Source organism: Daldinia decipiens (assembly GCF_022478715.1).
Source record: "Daldinia decipiens strain CBS 113046 unplaced genomic scaffold F4813scaffold_40, whole genome shotgun sequence".
In the NCBI taxonomy this organism is placed as follows: domain Eukaryota; kingdom Fungi; phylum Ascomycota; class Sordariomycetes; order Xylariales; family Hypoxylaceae; genus Daldinia; species Daldinia decipiens.
The window spans coordinates 182,411-203,310 of NW_026054583.1; the positions used below are offsets into that span (position 1 = coordinate 182,411).

Below are 20,900 nucleotides of genomic sequence, written 5' to 3' on the forward strand. Positions count from 1 at the left end.
AACTCGACACGATTTAGAACTGTTTTCTTTCGCGCCTATCCAAGTTCTGGAATTTATTTTTTGCACAGAGCAATTAACAATTACAATTACAAGGGAACAGAGGAAAGGAAGGCTTACAAGCTGGAAAAGGAAGGGGTAAAATAAATAAAAAGTCGAGAGGCTGCGCAGGACACGGGCAATCGGCGCAATTTCGATTGAGGACCCATTTTCAATATTTCCAACCTCATGTTATCAACCCCAGCCATTTCGAAGGCCGAATCCTACCGCGACGAACTCTTCATACATTCGTTTTCCGCTTGGTCATCAAGCTAATCTGTCCACTCGCCGATCCATCGCATGCTACTTACCGGTAACCTGTGTTCGATACTAACCATAGAACACCTTGTCGCCTCTGCGACGACGTTGCCTTAGCACTCCTCAACCGTGGTCCCTTCGAGGGTGGGTGCTCGATTAACTAGCTATGGCTTTCTTATTCAAATCCAAGAAGAACCAGGACAGGAACGTCCAAAGCCGCGATGGGGGTCCCGGATCGTCACCTCCAGTCCAAAGCCCTGCCGGGCGCATTGCTCGAGAGGAGAAGCACTCTCGGTCAACACCAACAGGAAGTTTGAACTCCTTTGACGAAAGTACACCTAGCCCGGATGCTGAGAAGCATGCCGCTCGCCGTGGCCAAGATCTAGCACTGCAGATGCAACAACCGCAACCTCAACAGCAACAGCCGCCGCCGCCCCAGTCGCAGCAACAACAGCAGCAGGCCGGCAGCGATTTGCCTGTAAGTTAATTTCGTTTTAATTCAGTTACTATAACCGCGTCTTTTTCCCCCTTTGGTTTATCTAACAATGTTGCTTTAAAAGTTCCGCAATACTCCCCCGCAAGGCGCGAATTCCTCGTTATACCCTTGGTCTCAACGACGCTTGACGTTCACTGCATCTATACCCAGTCCGTTCCCGAGATATGGAGCCGCGGTCAATTCCGTCTCGTCTAAAGAAGGCGATATCTATATTATGGGCGGTTTGATTAATAGTTCGACCGTCAAAGGTGATTTATGGATAATTGAAGCTGGAGGGAATATGTCTTGCTATCCGCTCGCTGCAACATCTGAGGGGCCCGGACCAAGAGTTGGCCACGCGTCTCTCCTAGTTGGCAATGCGTTTATTGTATACGGCGGCGATACCAAGATTGACGAGACGGATATTTTGGATGAGACTCTATATCTTCTCAATACTTGTAAGACATTATTACCCCGCCGGATCCCGCTCTCATCGATGTAGGCTAACTTGGCTCTCTAGCCACAAGGCAATGGTCGAGAGCTCTGCCGGCTGGTCCTCGACCGTCAGGACGCTACGGCCACTCTTTGAACATCGTCGGGTCTAAGATATATATTTTTGGTGGTCAAGTTGAAGGCTATTTCATGAATGATCTAGCGGCCTTCGATCTTAACCAGTTGCAAATGCCTAACAATCGATGGGAGGTGCTTAGCGAGAATACCGAAACCGGAGGCGCGCTGCAAGGCAAGGTACCACCGGCCAGAACTAATCATTCTATGGTCACCTTTAACGATAAGATGTACTTGTAAGTCTTATATACACCCCTTACGCAGCTATAGGTCCTAAAGGCTCACTATAATAGGTTCGGCGGTACCAATGGCTTTCAGTGGTTCAACGACGTATGGTGCTATGATCCCGCAGTCAATAAGTGGTCTCAGTTGGACTGTATAGGTTACATTCCCGTCCCCAGAGAAGGACATGCCGCTGCTCTTGTAGACGATGTTATGTATATTTTTGGTGGACGTACGGAAGAAGGTGCTGATCTAGGCGATTTGGCTGCGTTCCGAATTACGTCTCGTCGTTGGTATACTTTTCAGAATATGGGACCCTCGCCGTCGCCTCGATCTGGTCATAGTATGACATCTGTAGGAAAGTCGATCGTTGTAGTTGGGGGCGAGCCGAGTTCGACTCCAACTCAGGTCAGCGATCTCTCGATTGTATATGTTTTAGACACCACCAAAATCCGGTATCCCAACGATGCGCAAATACAGTCTACCACCCAGAAGATTCAGCAAAGGCGTCCAAGCGGTAGCGACGTCCCCGGAGTCAGACAGACACCATCTCGCGAGGGCTCTATTGGATCAGATTCGAAACGAGTAGCGAGCCCTAACAGCCCAACAAATAGCTCCGGAAAGATCGGCACCGGCATCGACATGACTGGGCCCCCGCCTGTCAGTAATGGGTTATCGAAGCTTCCAAGAGCTGCAGGCACCTCTACTCCTTCAGGCCCTCCACCTCCGGGTCAAGCTCCTCGACCAAGTATTGAAGGAAACGCGAACGGCCGCCGCCCTAGAAATGCATCTATCGAAAGAATAGAGAGGGAAACTGCGGGTACCGGTTCACCTGGTATCAGCAGTCAAAGCCAGTCCCCCATACCAAGAGAACTGGTAAGAGAAGAAATTCCAGTCGTGAATGGGAGGCGAACACCGAGTCAGCAAGCCCTTAGGAGTGGTTCGCGGTCAGAAAATCAAATAGAAGAGAAGTCGAAGTCAAGGATGTCGTCGCGTCAGGCCCGGAGTCAAGGGTCCGTAGACAGCAGCACGGAGCCAACACTTAAAACTGTGGCTAACCGCCCGTCTTCTCCACCTCCACCGACCCGGCAACCAAGTAATCCTTTGTCACGAAGAACTTCGAATAGAAATTCTCAGACCGTTGTTCTGCTAAAAGAACTTGACATCGCCCGCAATCGGACCGCATGGTACGCATCTGAGCTGGAGTTAGCCCGCAAAGCTGGATATGTACCAAACGCAACTCTTAGTCCTACCCTCGAATCTCGAGCCGCGGACACATTCGATGATGATGATAAGCGGCTCATTGAATCGCTCTTAGCTATGAAACAGGAGCTGGCTAACGTCCAAACCTCCATCGATAAGCAAGCGATCCTTGCAGCAAAACAAATTGCTGAGGTAGAACGACAGCGTGATGCTGCCGTCCGTGAAGCAGTTTATGCCAAGGCAAAAATAGCAGCGCAAAGCGGAAGCGCAGCTAGTACGCCGCAACTGGACGGCGAGAGAGATGTTGATAGTAGCGATCGTTCTTCAGAGCTAAATAGGAAACTCGCATCAGCACTAAACATCCAAAAAGAGTTGCAGAACAATATCACAAAAGCCACTTCAGACCTCGAGGCGGAAAGACGAGCGCGACAGCTCGCAGATGAGACCTTAAGCGCTACTCAGAAGCGTATAGCTGAATTGGAAGCGTACAAGCAGCAAACATCTTCAGAGCTTGAACAGCTAAGGGCAGAGTTGCACATGGTCCAACGTGAGGCGCGAGAGCAATCAGTTGCCAGTGCTGAAGCGATTGCTGCTATGCAACTTCTGCGCATCGAGAAGGATGAATACGAAAGCAAATATAACGAAGCTAGCAATAGCTCCCAAGAGTATAGTGAGACCTTAGAGTCTCTTCGAGAAGCTGTGGTAGCATCTGCAGATATGCGTGCTCACCTTGAGCGGAAGCTCGATGAGGAACGGGCTCAGCGAGAAGCAATCGAATCCAAACTCACCAAGCTTAAGGCAGAGCATGAAGCACATGCTGCTGAGCTGGAGACCGTAACGCAGAGGCTGCGAGATGCAGAGGAACTCGCGGAGCGGCATGCAGCTGAAGCAAATGCACATCGGCAAGCCTTGATTTCCGGACTAGAAAAGGTTGCCAAGGATCCCAGCAAAGGAAGCCGAGCTGACGCTGAACGTATTGTGGTGCTTCAAGGTCAAGTTGAGGCGGCAAACAATCTTGTCAAGAAATACCGGGAGGAGGCAGACGCTGCTTCGGATAAGCTCCGAAGCGCTGAGGAACGAATCGCGGGACTTGAAGCATACCAGGAACAATCCAGCAGGGAAGGCGTATCAATTCGTCGGCAACTGCAATCTGCCTTGAGGGAAACACAATCGCTTCAGGCTTTGAACTCCGATCTCAAGAACCAGCTTGCTAACCAGCAGCTCGAGACCAACGCCATAACAGTTCAGCATAATACCCTGAAAGATATTCTGGCTGAAAGGGGCATTAGCCCGACCAATCTTGCTCGAGTGCGAGAGATGGGTTCTAGAACTGGCTCGCCTAACCCTTCTCGCACCAACGATCTTGAACGGCAGCTTGCGCAAGCAGTTGCTGCTCACGAGGAGACAAAGCAGACTTTTGCCGCCCAAATTCAAGAATCCGAGGCTACTTATCGTAACAGAATAGTCCAGTTAGAGAACGACTACCAGTCCGCCGTCCACTATGTTAAGGGCACAGAGAAGATGCTTAAGAAGATGAAGCAAGAGCTTGCCCAAGTTCAATCTGAGAACAACCGTCTGAAGAACGAAAATATCGAGCTAGAGGAACGTTCCGGCCTCCATGACAATGCCACGCCTGCGGACTGGGAAGCTGAGCGCTCGGAGCTAGAGGATAAGATAGAGGGACTCCAGGAACAAGTCAAGTCTACTTCTGCACAACTTGAACAAGAACTCATGGAATTGCGGAAGAAGCTAGATGCTACCAATCAAGAGCGTGACAGCACAGCCAAATCCCATAATGACGTTGCAGAGCAACTAACCATCCGAGAGAAGGAGCTCGAGCAAATGCAGCAGGAGAATGCCCTCCTAGAGAAGCGAGTGCAGGATGCTGAACAAAAAGTCAGTCTACTACTCGACCAGGTAGAAAATTCAGTTGATAATTATCGGAGACGCAGTCGAATAAGCACCGATCAAATGAATATCGGCGCTCCTAATCCGAACGGCGGCTTGGGTCATGCTCGGCAAGAGAGTTCAGAGGCGGGAAGCTCCTACGGCGGCGCTGGCGGCGTTGGCGGTGTTGGCGATAATAGAAACAGCACTGCTCTCGACGATTTAGCTAACGAACTTGATATGTTACGGTCCCACTGGGAGGCGACAAACAAGAACTATCGACTTTCAGCCAACTTCGACTTTGAAGGACTTGGAACCAAAAAAGAGAGCGAGGCTGTCGGTCTCAGCGAGAGCTTAGCTGACTGGAGGAAGCGGCTCGACGCGGAGGAGCGCGCGACCGACAATATAGGGGCCGCCCAGGGCAATCATGCCTCGTAAACACCTTGGTCTTCGAAAACCCAACCGCGAAATTCCTAGGGAAACATGCTGATCGCCAGCCTTGTCAATCTCCTAATAAATAATACCCTTGTACAGCACCTACGATGTGTATCAGAACACATTCGTTTTTTACGATTCATCACTTCCTATTTCGATTCGGTTCGGTTCGGTTCTTATACTTTGAGCTCGGGACAGCATGTCTTTTGCGCTATATCAGCATATCGACTCGTAGGCTTACCTACTAGCGTTCTTTTGAGTCTCCAGGACGACGATCTTGTTTTCATCCCTCAGCCCCCCCCCTTTTTTTCTCTAAATGTGGTTTCCTGCGCTGAAGACGGAATGAACTGTAACCCCCACGCAAACTCTCCAATCCGTCGTCATTTGGAGACCTTGTTCCGAAGATATGACCGATTGCGATGCCCCATGGAGTTGATTTGGTTCAGGAATGTCATAAGTTTTCTGTTGTTATTTGGTTGTTGTTTTTTTTGAGAAATACGCAGATTTTCATGGGATGCTGTGGTGAACGCGCAGGATGACTAGGGAGGGCGATAGCCCTTCCTAACGTTAATGTACATTATCGCTACTACAACTGCTGCTGGAATAGTGTCAAGGAGGCGATCAGGTGGAGGAAGTGATACCTAGAGGAGAGAGGCGGCGACATACATGCCGCTGGATTTGGACGCTTCATCCGCGTTGTGGTTAAAATGTAGTGATTGCGATGTGGGAGTAGTTCAATATTGATGAATCATTCGGCTTGAATTAATAAGTTAATAATCATAGTGACTAGAAATATCCAGCATATGTCTAGTAAACTTTCTCAGTCTACCCGTCTTCTCATTCACCATACACATATATTTATCATATATCGCTAACCTAAGTACGTCTGATCTTAGGTGCCAAAAGCACGACTACCGCATTACGATTAAAATATTTTTCATTTAATGTTTTCAACCGAAAGAGTTGCTAATATCTATACATGGGACGTAGTGCTAGTTAAACGGAAACCCTAAGCAATACGCTGCTGTATTTTCTAACATGTAAACGAGTATGGCATTTCATAAGCTTCCAGCTAGAATATGTGTCGTTAATACTATTAGACGGAGCAGAACCACCTCGTACCATCAGGGACTAGTCGTCTTACGATTTGCTCCCCCTCTCCCCCTTTGCATGGCGACAGCGTCACTCGTTTCACGCGCCAGCTTCACATTAAGCTGTATTCCGTATTAGGTGTGTACCTATATAGTCGAGTTGATCTGGACAAACTACTTCGTAAGCACGATAGACTAAATAGCAATTGAGTAGCTTCAATTCTTGACATATAATATTTCCATATCTACTAGGTAGGTTAATAATAATCTTTTTGCGTTCTTGTAGAAAAACATTAGGTAGGTATAGTTATATGTAAATATGTATAACTAACAGGTAATCCGTGCCTCTATTCATGCTGGGGTCCGTCTCGCCCTGATGAAACTTGGTTCATCCCCGTTGTTCTCCAACGCAATTCGTCGCAGATTTAGATGCGGAGCCAGGGTTTTTATTAGGGATACAGTGTTATTGTCGACAGTTGGAAGCCAATACACTGTAATGCATTCCCTCCTTTCCCTCCTATCCCCTTCATTTGAAGGGATCCAATGGTAACAAGCACAGTACCCGCGGCACTGTAACTGGATCTGGATCTGGAACTGGAACGTTAGGTCTTAGGTCTTAGGTCTTAGGTCCTAGGTCCTCGGCGTGGCTTGTTGGAAGGGAACATGGATCATATGATGGATTTAGGTATTAGGTATTCCTCCTCCCTCCCTTGTGTCCTCTGCTATCGCGAAGTTGCCAATTCCAGCCGGGTTTCTCTTCCGCACATCACTTCCACAAATTCTCTTCTCGCTCTTTAAAGGTTCTGATTTTGATAATCGACGTTGCGATCTGGTCATCGCTCACCCACAATCGTTACTTTTACAACCAACTATCGTATACCTTGTTTAATTCGGAAGCCCGCGACACGAGATTAATAAACCCACAGAACCCACACCCCGTACCTTCGCTCGGACGGACAGACGAACCCGCTGAACAAAAGGGCTAACCTAGCTGGTCTGTCTATCTTAACCATCGTCAATCTACCACTTTTGCGATCCTGTACATACCATACATACTATACATACCATATATACCTACATACATACACACCTAGATCGACAATAAACCGCTCCCCCCCAAACAATCATCCAAGATGAAGACCGCATTCGCCACAACGCTCCTCGCCGCGCTCTGCGCAACCCTCGTCAGTGCCGGCGTAGTCATCACCCCTATCTTCCAGAACCAGGTCGTGCCTCAGGCGAGCAACGACTGCTTCTTCGGCCGCACGACTCCTTTCGGCTGCGGGTAAGCAACTTTTCTCTCTCTCTCTCTCTCCTCCATCCTGCACCATTAGACCTAGGGGTGAGAAAAAAAAATAGATAGATTTCAGCTGACCGTAACCCTTTGCAGCCCCCTCCGCTCGTAACGAGTCTTGAACGAGAGGCCCGTTGGAATAGATCTGGCTCCGAGGAGCGAACGAGGGAAGCGCCGGCGTTGGGTAAATAGATAGATCTGGAAGTTCGAAAGAGATTACTTCGGTCGCTTGGATACAGTCAAATTAACGGTTACATGGAGAAGGTGGCGAGGGAATACTTGTGGTTGTGAAATTCAGTAATGAATGAATGTGTGGCATTGTGTTCAAGCTCAAGTTTGGGGTTGTTTATTGATTTTCGTCGTTAAACCCGGGAAATACAAAATTTACTTCGCAATTTGTAAATGGTTCTGATCTACATCCATGGCAAATGTCTAGACGGTGCTTCTAGTCAAAGAATGCTAGGATATATAGAAACACTTCGCATGGCCCTTTAACACAAACACATCTTGCCGTCCATATGTACGTACGTACATAATGCGACAAGTCTTCAGCAAACAGGTGTTGCTAGGTAATATAATAAATAATTGCGAATATAAAATTATATGGTATCACATGTTCTATATCTCCTATAATATCGGCTGCCGTCGACATTTACTTAGCGGTGGTATATGACAACATATAATTACAATCGACATCTAAAATCAGCGCCTATATGCTCCCTACGTCCCTTCTTACGCACATCCCCATCTACTAGCAGAATAAAACAAGAAAGGAGGCTTAGCACTTGAGGCTGTACTTGGGCGTCCGGTCGTCGGTCATGGCACCCCACGAGGTCTCGTCAGCAACGGAGCCATCCTCGCCAATAGCCTTGGGCTTCCAGGCCTCGTCGAAGGCCTCGAAGAAGAAGACGTTGAATCCCCAGTCGACCATACCGCAGACGGCCTGGCTGTAGAAGGTCGAGGCAGGCTTGACACCGGGCTGCGCGTTCTGGTACTTGTCACCGCCGGTAGGCCAGCCCGTCTCGCCAACCCAGAGTTCGATCTTGTCGGTGCCGCCGGCCTTCTCCTGGATGTGGCCGAACGCCTGGAAGATATCGTCGTAGAAGGAGCCTGTCGCGTTCGACAGCACCTGGCCCTGCCAGTACGAGAAGGCGTTGCATAGCATAATGTCCACGCTACCGGATTCCGCGAGGGCGTCGGCCGTGCCATCTGCGTACTTGTTCCACGAGTCGGCCGTGCCGATCTTGAAGCCGCTTCCAACGGCCGACTTGACGTCCTGGATCTTGGACACAAGCTCCGGGCCCGTCAAGTTGCCACGGTACATGGCTTCCGAGCCTACGGTAATGGCGTATACCTGGTCCTTGTACTTTGGCGCGAACTCGACGACGGCTGCCTTGTCGGCCTTGAAGGATTCATCTGTGTCGGGCCTAATTGATGTCACCGTTAGTAACTGTATCCCCCATTCTCGCAAATTGGCTTGAGGTCTATTTTCAGACTACAGCAAATACAAAGGCGTTAATAAAACGGCACGTTACTAACCAGATACCCAGGACAACCTTGAATCCAGCCGTCTTAGCAGCAGGCAGGATCAGCTTCGCGACATCGCAGTCGGAAGCAGCGTAGATACGAACGACTTTGGCGTTCGTCTCCTTTGTCAGAGCGGCGAAGTCAGCCGCGTAGTCGCTCGATTCCTTACAACTGCCATCGGCCTTCTTGTTGCCCAACGCAAATCCTAGTTGTCCTGCGGCCGACGCCACGATTGGGCCAGTGGCCACGGCTGCCGAGAGAATGGTCGAGAAACGCATGGTGCTGAATGTAGTATTTCCAAATCAAATCGATTCGCTCGAACGCGTAGATTCTTTCAAAGGGGTATATCGGTATCTCCTATTCGTTCGGAAAGCAGGCGGTGAGTAGGTAAGTAGATAAGTAGCAATGCTAACTTGAAAAAAAGGAGCGAAATGCCGGGCCAACGCGAAAACAAGAAAGAGCGTGAGACTACAGCTAACCGGCGGGGGGAAGGGCAAATAAAGCAGAAAAGAGAATGACGAATTGGTGGTTGGTAGTTGTGGTGATAAGAAAATAGAAGAGAACTTGAATGTCACGACTGCTTCGATTCTCGTAGCTGAAATTGGATGTTTCGAGCAGGGGTCGCCGTAATAAAAAAAGGGGTACCTACCTAGGTACGTATCTCCTGCGCTAAAAGTCTTAGCTGCATCAATCCCCACATTCCCAATTCCACATGGAAATAGGTACATCTGCAAGGTATCATACCTGCTTATATAATATCCTTACCTAGGTAGTTATATAATAATATCACCAGTTACTCAATACTAAGTTACATAGTAGTAGAGTCTCATAGTAGTATCCTTAAGTCCTATACAAAATTTTATAAGAGGAGTTACCCAAAAACAACCAGCAAGTCATCAAGGCCATGTCAAGTCGCATATCGTGATCAGTTATACTTATAAAAAAGCAACAGGAAAGAAAAAAGTAGGCAGTTATATGTTTGTTGCTTCTCTACCTTCATAGTATGTAAAGAAAAGTAGTAGTTTAGTCTTATTATGTAGAACAGAGCTACACGAGTGATCATGATATATCCCTTCCAATAAATATCCTGAAGAAGTCGCCTATCTCTAAGATGAGTATAAGTAAAGCCGCTCGAACCATCTCTCTTTTCTCTTCTAATTACATGCAATCTTCAAGTCCCGTTCCCTCATCCATCTATCAATACCCATCACTCATTCTCCATCATTCATTGGCCATCCCTCTTCATTATCTCTTGCCTCGACTTCATACATGACTTTGTCCATCACACCTCTACACCCCAAGTTTGATATTCGACTTCAGTCCAGCGTGTATAACTTGGGCAACGCGACGAGATCTTGCGATTCCCTGCCTATGTTGCCCCCACGATTATCATCATAAGTCGATGTCAACAACCCCTCTGAGCGATGCCCCCAGTAACCCACTTCAAGGTAGGCAATGCTACTAAATGAAGACCAACCCAGCATCTCCAGAACCCACAAGTATCCCCCGGCCCTCTGTTTCGACGTCGACGACCCCTCGAGCGACAACCTTGTCCCACGACCCTCGCCTTCTCACTTGCTGCTAAGCAACATGTAATCAGGTGGGTACTACAATGATGGCAAAACAACGGGCACGAGCTTTATAGCGATGAATGCCCTTGTTACGAACTGGGTATTCCTACAAGACGTTAACCTTTTAGTTGACGCATCATGGCTTTATAGGTCCCCCTCGGTCGATATTCGGATGGCGCTCGAGCACGACTATACCCCCACGAAAACCTTACGTACGGCGAACCCTTCCCTACAAATCTACAAAGTTCTGTTGGTGTACTAGCGGCGGGCGTATAGCGATGTCAAAAGGGGGGCTAGCTACCTAGTAATCTAGACGCGGGAGACAGACGGCGCTGCTGAGGTTTAATGTTGGATGTTGGGAATAATACTGCACAGTTGTTATGATCTCAGTGACAATGACATCCATGTAATGCCTTAGGTTAGCTAAGTGCACATTTCAATAAAGCTTAAGACTTTAGATTTTGGTGTTAGTCACACATGACAATCCATACTCACTAGCCATCCTTCGCTCAAGTGCCTTGGTGTTGTATAGTTTAACCTATTTCCATCCTTTTACTTATAAGAACACCACCCATAGTCGTGGTATAGTAGTTATCCGACTACACTAGGTGATATAAATTCTTTTTTATACCCCAGTGAATTATAGGGCAGTATCATTGCTTTACGGAATTCACCAATAACCTGTGACCTATGTAGGCCATCATCTAATGACTTCCTCACTGCAGGAGGAGGGAATAATACTTTCACGCGCAAACCCTGAAGCTGCGATAGTTATTAAATCTTCAACAATGTGATAAATTTATCGGGTTACAAATTCACCAATTGCGATCAAAGAAATCTCCACGTAGCCAGCCTACTCTCTAAGTTTTATACTCGGTGCCTCGAGATCATAATGCTTGTAGTTCAATCCCCATTCACGCTAAGTATCAGCGTCAGGCAATTATTGGCAGTTATTTCTATGCCACGTCACGAAGATTATGACTAGGGACCTAGGAGAAGTAGAGTCTATACAAAGGCAATTGAATGACTCTAATTGCAGCGATACTTGCTTATTTACTTGCTTAGGTATTGAATATATCTACCTATATATCTAATTTGAGTAGATACCTCTTATGTATACCTAGGATATATTTAAACACTCGCGCCGTCCTTAGCAGAGGGAAGATTTCCAACCATCAACAACCCGCTTGGTCAATCAACTACCTCTCCTCGTCCACCAACAGCCCAACAACCCTATATACCCCTTTGGCATCGCCAACACGCCATTTTCCTCAGGACTCCTACGGATTACCGCCATACACCTGCGCCATTCCGCCAACCAGACACCATGTGTAAACTAGTAAGCCAGCGTATGAAATACAGCTGCGGCCACAATGTGTATGTATCCGTAATTGCGAAGACCACACACGCATGTCCAGACCATACACAACCCGAATGCATGTTTCCGTCTCCCATCGACGAAATGATCGAGTCGGTTCTTGAGTCCCATGAGCTTTGTCAGAATTGCCGTGCAAACCCACAACCACCAACGCAGCAACAAGGATGGGTTGCACGGGCACTTGGTCGTTAGTTATACCTGAATACTACGACGCATAGGTACCTACCTACCCATGAATTACCTATATGGCAGATGCCACCTATTCCACCTATTAGAGAGTCACTTGCAATGATTTCGCCGCGCTAGAAATTGCAGCTAGATCACCTATGTAGATGAATTCAAGATAATCATCTTTTATATTTATTTGTGAATCATTGGTAGACTCCTAAACTAAGCTTCGATTGGGCTAAATCTTTCTTGACGCGAAGTAATTCCTAATCTATAAGGCCAGAACTGTTGACAGGTTTGAATAATGATGGGCGATGGCTCTTATGGTAGCATCGTTACTAGCTTGGCATCACCTTGAATAACTGATGGTTAGAACCCTAGGTATAATACTGTATCAAGAAACCTAGACTTGATGATGGTCGAATACTAAATATCTCTTGTGTCTTATTGGCTGAATTTCTTGGGTGGTTCCTAAAAGGGTATGTACTAAGTGCTCATTAAGCCTTGATTCGCTAGTATGGGTGGGACTTACACTCGTGTCTCTGTAGCATATCCAAACATGAGGGCACCCCTGCGGTGCGCCACAATAGCCCGAGTTTACGTTATAAGTCGATTCATATACGTAGATCACGTGCCGCTACTGCCGGAAACCTCAAACTCAAATATCAACCTTGAATCGACTTTTTTTTAAAATATATATAGAAAAAAAAAAAAAAAAAAAAAAAAGGCGTGTGGGCTTCGAACCTAGGCTTTTACTACGTATTGTATTGGTGACCGTGGCTGGCCGGGCTGGGCTGGGCTAAAAGTCAAGTAAAAAAGATACGTATTTCGAGAAAAGATGAAAGTGGAGACTTGAAAAACACGTGAGAGACCCGTTTATTCTCAGCTTTTCTAGGGATGCATCCAATAAAACCGCTTAAAATGCGCACAGATGAACTTCCTTTCTCGAGTCGAAGTTTTCCAAAAAGGGATTCCCAAAGAGGAAATCGAGGTTAGCAAGACAATATCCCTCGTAAACTCGGGCAAAGAATATGTCGAAGTAAAATACAAACCCCAATAAGAGAGTCAAGCAATGGATTTCTAAATCAGGTATATACACCATCTAAGAGGACATCCATGACAAGCAATAGCACCATGATCTAATTCGCCAAACCCCTATCCTCCACAGGGAAAAACTTCAACAAACCATAGTCATCCTCTCTAAACTCCACATAAACCCCTTTCGCTAGCTCCTCTAAGTTTCCAATGCTTTCTCTCATACTATGTACCGGCTCGTCCCCTCCGTAGCCGTCAAGAGGGTGAAAGAGCAGAGCTAGCGGCGAAGACTTGAGAAGGGGTTGGTTCCTGGTCAGCACGATGGAGACGGAAAGCAGCACCGCTGTTATAAGGACCTCGGCTACCGGCAAGATAATCCACGGCCAATGGACGTGCCAGTATGTCTCCTGGTGGAACGCCTGGCCGGGCCACGTCAGGGCGTCTCTGTTGTCGCCGGGTGCGGAACTGCGTATCTGGTTCGAGAGAGTGTCCTCGATGTTCTTGGTGAAATTGGTTAGATTCGCGTGGTACATAAACTCGCCAAAGCTGAAGTCCGCGCTGGCGGCTTCGTCTGTTAGAGGCGAAGTTAGACCCGTTGAGAAGAGCCTGTTGACGTGTTCGAAGAGCCCGTTTCGCAAGGAGACGCTTATGTTGAAGAGTTCCCTAGAAGAGTTTGTGTAGAACGTGTCGTATGTGAAATAAAGGGACGGGCTTCCGGCTCCCTCTTGAGACCAGTCATAGCCGAGGAGCTTTTCGGTGGTATAGTTGGCCTCTTGGATCCCGGCGGGCGTTGCGACAACACTGTGGTAGGTCCCGACGCAGAAATCCAAGGTAATGGTGAAGGCTTCGGCGTTCGTGAACGGGATTTCACTGCTTTGATCTGTATTGTTAACACCATTTAGCACACCTTCTATAACACCGTCTAAGTTATTCCAGGTTCGTGACGTGTTGAATAGCGAGCTGCCTCCGTTTATCCTCTGCCATGCCATCTCTATGGGCTCTCCTTGGGGGAATTCGAATGTGTACATGTATTGATACCTGTTAGATTAGCAGGTCTTGTTAACAATATTGGTAACGTTTTTAAAGTCAGCGCAGACAGCTAATGTGTCGAATTGATCCCAGGTACACTTCGCAGCTGGTTCGGGGCAATAGAAGTTAACTTCTTGGACAGAACCTACGGCGCCGTTCGCAATAGTCGTCTGAAGCTTCAATAAGTCAGGATTCGGATCACGCGGACCTATATGCTATTTTATTAGACTGCCGAACCCCCAATATGAACTGGATTCCAAGACGTACCTCTGTAAATCTGTATCGAATTAGACCATACAGCCTTTGACGTATAATTACCAGCTCGTCCTACTTGGGCCGTGACGTTTGTTAAAAGTACCTGCCTGCTCTGCTGCTCTAACATCTGCTGGGCTGTCGGCTCGATGGCCAGTGCAACCAATGTGACTAGAGCCAATCCCCATGCTGCAACAGCTTTGAGGCGGCCAGTGAGTAGCAATAAAAAACAGCCCCATGGCCCTCGACTTGCATCGTCGTAGAGCTGCAAGTGATGGAGTGGGTTGGCTCGATATTGAAAATGGTCCCATTTGAGTTGACTGAGGCAAGACGCGATAGGAATCATCATCGCTGTTCTGGTGATCGTGGTGAGAATAGCTACCATAGAGTTTGGTCGGATAGAATACGGCCACATTTCAACTGGCTGATCGTCAACCTGTTTCAACACAGGGATAATTAAGCTTATGCTAACGAGACTCAGAACCGAGCCTCCTATCTCCCACCACCACCACCAAGAGGCAATTGTGCTTAAGCGCTCTACTTTTGCTTCTGATGCAACCTTGTCCTCTTTAAGTATGCTTCCCGAGTCGCCTGATCTTTGGGGGTTTGGGTTTGGGCTGGGGTTCATGTTGGCTTGAATATCTTCCACATGAGAAAAATATATACGGCTTCTGATGGTTTGTTCTGACGGCGTGAGAAGGGATATACCCGCCGATGCACGGCTGTTTTCTGAATTGTAGCCCGCCGTCAAGCTGCCTGGCGTTTCGTCGTCCGTAGATTGGCTATGATCAATAGGCATGTGCATTCTAGTTTCGTTGTCCACAGGTTGAGGTAGCATTGTGCTACAAGTAGTAAATAGTGAAATAGTATAGAGAAGCAGTGTAAGCATACAAAGTATGACAGATTATCTCTCACATCTCAAAGAAGAAGAAGCTTATATATAAGAATATGTGAATCTTGAAAGTTAGGTATTCGACGGGTCTGATAATGCCTTGATAGTATATTGGGGGCCAAGTGCCTAAAGCGAAACACCGACAATGCCCCCAGCAAGGCAGTATCATAGCCAAATACTACGTAGCAGATGTTGTGATACCAGCAAATTTCAGCTGATTAGTTGGTTGGTTATGCTAAGTCAAACACCTATAAATATAGAGCTATGTTACTCTATGGCTTTGAATGGCATGGATGTGATATGTGATACGAAGCCACAGTCACCGCAAGCTCAACCCTTCACTTCAATATAGGACGAAACAATGCAGCTGATATATATATGAGACCCGCCACACAGACTTGTCTATCATATGAATTCCTCGTTTCTATTGGGGGCGGTTTAAATTCATTGGGCTAGATGTCGTGCAATTATCGCTGATCGAAGACGGACTAGTTGGGGGCCGTTGACGATAGCCCGCACGGGTTTTAGTATAGATTTGGAGGATTTAACTTGTTAAGAACCGTAAAGCCTTGATCATATTGTATATTTCCGGTGATGTGAATATTATCCAGATCTAAACCGGGGATTACTTAAAACCCCTATTATAAAACGCCTAGATAATGCTCCTAATATGATGACCTTGACCCCTATACAATTCCAAGTTAACGAAACCACGTTGCAAACCTACCTACATTAGGTACCCAAGGTACCTAATTTTGCAAGCAATCACCTTTACGCAGCCTCGCTGGTACCGTTGGCCTTGCTCACTCCCCTTTTCGAGTAGATCCTGAACTGGTAGAAAATGATACAATCCTCAATAATCGTTCCTAGAGATCCGAGGAGCCAAGGAATAGCCTTAATAATATACTCCGGCTCTGGGGAGTAAGTGAAAACACTTAGGCCGTATGTTAGATTACCAGTGAGAGACAATAGGAAGAAAAGTAGAGCAAGACCCTCGCAGGACTTCTCCCGGTAGTTCTTGATTATCTGGGGAATTCGAGCACTGGACTTCTATTAGCACGTGTTTTGGAGCTTATTGAGATCAAGTAGAGGTACAATAGATAACAAATAGCACTGGAATATCCTAGAATAAGTCCTAGGACGGCTACTGATGATTCAGCTGCTGGCTCTTCGGGAGCACCAGGCTTGTCCCAAGCCCCAACTTTGTACGACACGAACCAACCGGCAGCTCCAACGATGTAGATAGCTACAACGCTCAGCGTGTTGTGTAACCAGGGGTTGGTATCAGGCGTATCGTCTTCGCCCGTGACAATTCTCTTGATGGGGTCTAAGCCGGACTCGGAATGGTGCACCGAATGACGTCTGTGCGAGCCTGGAAGGCCGCTAGACGACCTCCTTCGCGGCTGCAAGAGGGGTTCGTCTTCCGAGGTCTCAGATTCGGTTGACCTTGTTCGCTGGCGGGTTCTTCGGGCGTTGAGGGTGTTATAGTAGACGGATTGCGTGATTAGGATGACATCGGATATGCAGAAATAGCCCGCCAGTGCTGTCGCCGTGGGCGCGAGTCCAGTCGCAAGAGCACCTAGAGATTAGAGACAACGGTCAGTTTGGCACGTGCTTCATGGTTGAAGATATATGATATATGATAGGTAGATATAATCCTATCCTAGTATTTTCGGATACTGACAGAAATGCTATAAACGTACGTACCTGATAGGTTCGTGAGATCGCCAAAGAGCCAGACAGCTAGGAAAATCATGGACAGGCCATCTGCACTCTGGGCTCTGTAATTAGTGATAAGCTGAGGAAGCTATCGCATAGTTAGCAAAATACCCATAGGGTGATACAATATATGGAGAGCTCTCTTTATCCCCCAAACCACGTACGAGCAGGCAGATCCATGCTGTCAAGCTGATGCTACCAAATACTCCAGACAACATCTCATTAACGGAGAGGCCGTGCGATAAGGCCATATCAGCGACATTCATTTTCAACTTGGCAATAATATATATGCTCAGATATAATGATAGTTAGATAATAATGGGAGATAGAAGGTAGACGGGTAATTGGAACATTAGGGACTAGGTTTAAAGAAAGAGAGAGAGGGAGACCTCAGCCAGGAGCAGTTAGTCAGTTAGTCAGATGGTTTGTCTAGTAAGAGTCAGCTGGAAGGAGGTTATCAGTGGATGGTCAGTGGCTTCAACAAGTTTTCCCTTATCGCATGCACCATCGATCTTTAGTCGCATGTCTGCGTAACTGTGCAGCGTCGCACAGAGATAGGGACGCATAAGAGAGAGGGTAGCAGCGAATAGGGTTAGCGCCAACGATAAAGCTATGCGGTTGTGCAGCTGTGCAGCTGTGCCTGCGCCTGCTGCAGCCCTCAGACAACCAACCAGTGTCGGGTTCGCAGTACCTAGTGACGCCACCTGCACCTGCAGAGGTAGCTTACACAGTACTATCTCGGGTATTCCCGTAAGCTACTTGGTAGTTACATGACCTCTTAAGGTTTAGGTACATACCTACATGATGTACCATTTACATAAGGTACATGTATGGCAGGCAACGAACTCAAATTAACAAACTCCGATATAAAATCGAAGGTTTAGTTATCGGAGAACATCACATCCATAGTCTAGTAGTAACCTTTTTGTTAAACCCCGAGAATAAATGGGTGGTTATTTTTCATCTAACTAACTTAAACCATGTCTTATGTTTGATGCCCGCAGCCGCATCAATAGACCGGGTCATCTGCGACCGCAGCAAATCATATGAGACCCAATGGTCACGCGTGTGTTCCCTCGACAACCAAATCCAGACATGCTGCGTAAGGGCAAAACGGGTAGACGCGCACCAACGATTCACGTGTTTACCTAGCTCATATACCCCTATATAGGTACATACCTTATCCATATTTGATTTTGAGAGGTTATTAATAATTGATATTTATTATTATTATAAGTTATTATTATAAAACGATAAACAGAGCCATTTCGCATTTAGCAATTGAATTAAGTAAATTATAAATTAACTTAATTATCATGAAGCTTGGTCAGAAAGCTATCGTCTTGAGCACGCTCTTACTACCAGGTGCTCTGGCATGGGGAAGTAAGTAGATATATACCTACCTGCCTTATTAGGTATTCAACCTTCGATTTATAAGAGCTATTCAATTAACAAGTGATTTTCATCAAATCTCAGGTTTGGGACATATCACTGTGGCTTACATAGCGACAAACTTGGTCAAGGATGACACTACTGCATTCTTTCAGAATATCCTACAGAATGATACCGAGCATTACCTCGCTGGGGTAGCTACTTGGGCGGATAGCATCAGGTACACAAAATGGGGGCGATTCTCCAAGAATTTCCATTTCATCGATGCGAAAGATACGCCGCCGACGTACTGCGGTGTAGACTTTGAGAGAGATTGCAAGGAAGATGGCTGCGTTGTGAGCTCGATCCAGAATTACACGTCCCAGTTACTCGATACCGAGCTGTGGCCGTCGCGGAGAAGCCAAGCTGCTAAATTCGTCATTCATTTCGTCGGCGATATTCACCAACCTCTACACGTGGAAAACGTTGCTTATGGCGGCAATGGTATCCACGTCAAATGGGAGTCGTCTGAACTGAATCTGCACCACGTCTGGGACACGAGCATCGCAGAAAAGATGCTGGGAGGCATCCATAGGAAGCCTTATGTGGCTGGGTTCGCATGGGCGGCCAATCTTACTCACCAAATCAGGTCGGGCAAGTATGAGGCAGCCAGTAAACTTTGGAATGACGGCCTGAGTTTTGATGATCCTATCCAGACGGCCATGGGTTGGGCAAATGAATCCAATGCCATTGTTTGCTCCCACGGTAACTAATCCCGTATTCAGTTCGAATCTTCGTTTGGAAACGTAACAGCTGACTGGCCTCGTATAGTGTTCCCGGAAGGACCTGACGCAATTGCTGGTCAGGAGCTCGCGGGCGATTATTATGAGAAAGCCGCTCCCGTGATCGAGCTTCAGGTGGCCAAGGCAGGATACCGCCTCGCGACTTGGCTAGACCTCATAGCTGACAAGGCCTCTGGAACGGTCCAGCCTGTTGACGAGCTGTAACAGGAGCCTTTTCAAAGGATCTCTAAAACTAGAATATTCAGTTAATCTAGGACCAAAGATATGTTCGATAGGGATAGGAATGTAATCCAAAAACGCGAAATGCTGCCATGTTGAAAAAATAGATATTATTGCTTTCTTGGTAGCGGATGGATACGAGTGAGGCTTGGGTGCTGTCCGTAGAAATCCTCCATGTAGTAACCCGAAATGTGTTCCAGTTAAATTCAAAGCTAGCTTCCTCTACTAGATTCTTCCGGTTATTGCGGCATGCACAAGGCTTGAAGCCTCTTGGCGAGGTCGCCGATAGGGAATGTGGTAGTTTTCGAGACGTCGCTCGCCGCGTGGGAACATGTTAAGAATTTATATTTATTAGGTCCTCGAAGTTATGAAGTATGAAGTTGAACCCCGAAATCTTGGCAGTTCTAAAAGCTGTTACTTCACTCACGCAATAGGCAGTTCTGTTTTTCTCTCTTCTCGATTTTCTGGGCGGGAAGATCGTTCCCCTTGCAGTGGCCGGTTCTTGGCGTTTCTTAGCATCTTGGTTACGGAAAGGGGAATGTTCCTTGCGAAGAGGTTCCCACGTGATAACCCTGACCGTGAATCAGGGGTCGGCCGAGTTTCATCATTGTATTATGGGACGTGCTTCAAACTCGGATTGCTTAGGGCACTCGTCGCTCCGGCTGCTAGCCTTTTCCTTATTGGCACCCAGGTTAGTCAAACACGAGAAAACCGGTGCTTGAAGCGCGCAAAGCCGGCGGTATATGTAGCACCGACTAGGTATTCAGAGGTCCCGAGACGGCGTAGACATTAGCAATAATATCGGAGTTTTCTAACCGAGGAAGGTCAACATTAGACACAGAGTAAGCAAGATAATGCGCATTGTTATCTAGGCGCCATATTGCGCTGATTGGGATGGACACAGTTACAGATCAAGTTAAGAGGTTGAAGTTCTTCATCCCGTCGCAAGTAGAGATCCTCATTACCTACCATGAGGGAGAGAGAGGGAGAGATCTTCCGCTAATGCGCCAAGCGGAGCACGACGATGATGAATGCGTTGTTTCATTCCAAGCCAAGGTCGGCATATTTAGACGTCATTTTCATCCCATCTTTGACCATGTGAATGTTTCTCCTGCTTTCAACCTTAATGATAAAATAGAGCCTTGTCCCCCGGTGAGGACGGGGTAGGATGTGTAACTCCGGCGACTGAATTTGGAGGGACTTCTAGAACTGTCAAGGGGTTAGTTAAAGCTAGGACCAATTACAAGGGGGTTCTCCAGTCATGACCCCCGGAGGTAGAATTCTGGTAGGATTCTAACTTTTTCGGTGGATTTTATCGTATGCAGCCATTTGTTCTAAGCGACCAATTTCCCATCTGGACTAAAGTTAAATAAGGAATGGTTTGGTAAAGGATCTCGGATGAGATTGCCGACGAGGGTCGGGAGCGTCACATTTTAGGGGATGCAGAAAACGGTTGAGCTGTTTCAGA

At 47.1% G+C, this 20,900-nt stretch overlaps 6 protein-coding genes across 6 annotated transcripts; 3 read left to right on the forward strand and 3 right to left on the reverse strand.

Moving 5' to 3' along the window:
• The first annotated feature begins 223 nt into the window (after positions 1-223).
• Positions 224-4,988, forward strand: F4813DRAFT_234844 (uncharacterized protein). Its single transcript, XM_049239958.1, has 5 exons — positions 224-772; positions 855-1,227; positions 1,290-1,572; positions 1,630-4,349; positions 4,760-4,988. The coding sequence occupies exons 1-5, from the start codon at positions 461-463 to the stop codon at positions 4,843-4,845; spliced, it is 3,774 nt and encodes a 1,257-aa protein (XP_049096060.1). The 5' UTR covers positions 224-460; the 3' UTR covers positions 4,846-4,988.
• A 1,894-nt stretch (positions 4,989-6,882) lies between these two features.
• F4813DRAFT_372274 (uncharacterized protein) lies at positions 6,883-8,069 on the forward strand. The gene is made up of 2 exons (XM_049244688.1): positions 6,883-7,459; positions 7,565-8,069. The coding sequence occupies exons 1-2, from the start codon at positions 7,308-7,310 to the stop codon at positions 7,578-7,580; spliced, it is 168 nt and encodes a 55-aa protein (XP_049096061.1). The 5' UTR covers positions 6,883-7,307; the 3' UTR covers positions 7,581-8,069.
• F4813DRAFT_372277 (glycoside hydrolase family 17 protein) lies at positions 8,070-9,585 on the reverse strand. The gene is made up of 2 exons (XM_049244689.1): positions 9,008-9,585; positions 8,070-8,895 (listed from the first exon to the last, which is right to left on the reverse strand). Exons 1-2 carry the CDS (start codon positions 9,271-9,273, stop codon positions 8,247-8,249), a joined length of 915 nt encoding a protein of 304 aa, XP_049096062.1. The 5' UTR covers positions 9,274-9,585; the 3' UTR covers positions 8,070-8,246.
• Positions 9,586-13,251: 3,666 nt separating this feature from the next.
• Positions 13,252-15,266, reverse strand: F4813DRAFT_382871 (uncharacterized protein; the record flags this gene model as incomplete). Its single annotated transcript, XM_049245864.1, has 3 exons — positions 13,252-14,185; positions 14,276-14,384; positions 14,444-15,266. 3 exons carry the CDS (start codon positions 15,264-15,266, stop codon positions 13,252-13,254), a joined length of 1,866 nt encoding a protein of 621 aa, XP_049096063.1.
• A 257-nt stretch (positions 15,267-15,523) lies between these two features.
• F4813DRAFT_372280 (PQ-loop-domain-containing protein) lies at positions 15,524-17,597 on the reverse strand. Its single transcript, XM_049244690.1, has 4 exons — positions 17,204-17,597; positions 17,028-17,127; positions 16,416-16,899; positions 15,524-16,362 (listed from the first exon to the last, which is right to left on the reverse strand). The coding sequence occupies exons 1-4, from the start codon at positions 17,303-17,305 to the stop codon at positions 16,092-16,094; spliced, it is 957 nt and encodes a 318-aa protein (XP_049096064.1). The 5' UTR covers positions 17,306-17,597; the 3' UTR covers positions 15,524-16,091.
• A 23-nt stretch (positions 17,598-17,620) lies between these two features.
• Positions 17,621-19,819, forward strand: F4813DRAFT_372285 (S1/P1 nuclease). Its single transcript, XM_049244691.1, has 3 exons — positions 17,621-18,422; positions 18,516-19,175; positions 19,242-19,819. The coding sequence occupies exons 1-3, from the start codon at positions 18,356-18,358 to the stop codon at positions 19,415-19,417; spliced, it is 903 nt and encodes a 300-aa protein (XP_049096065.1). The 5' UTR covers positions 17,621-18,355; the 3' UTR covers positions 19,418-19,819.
• Positions 19,820-20,900: the final 1,081 nt, after the last annotated feature.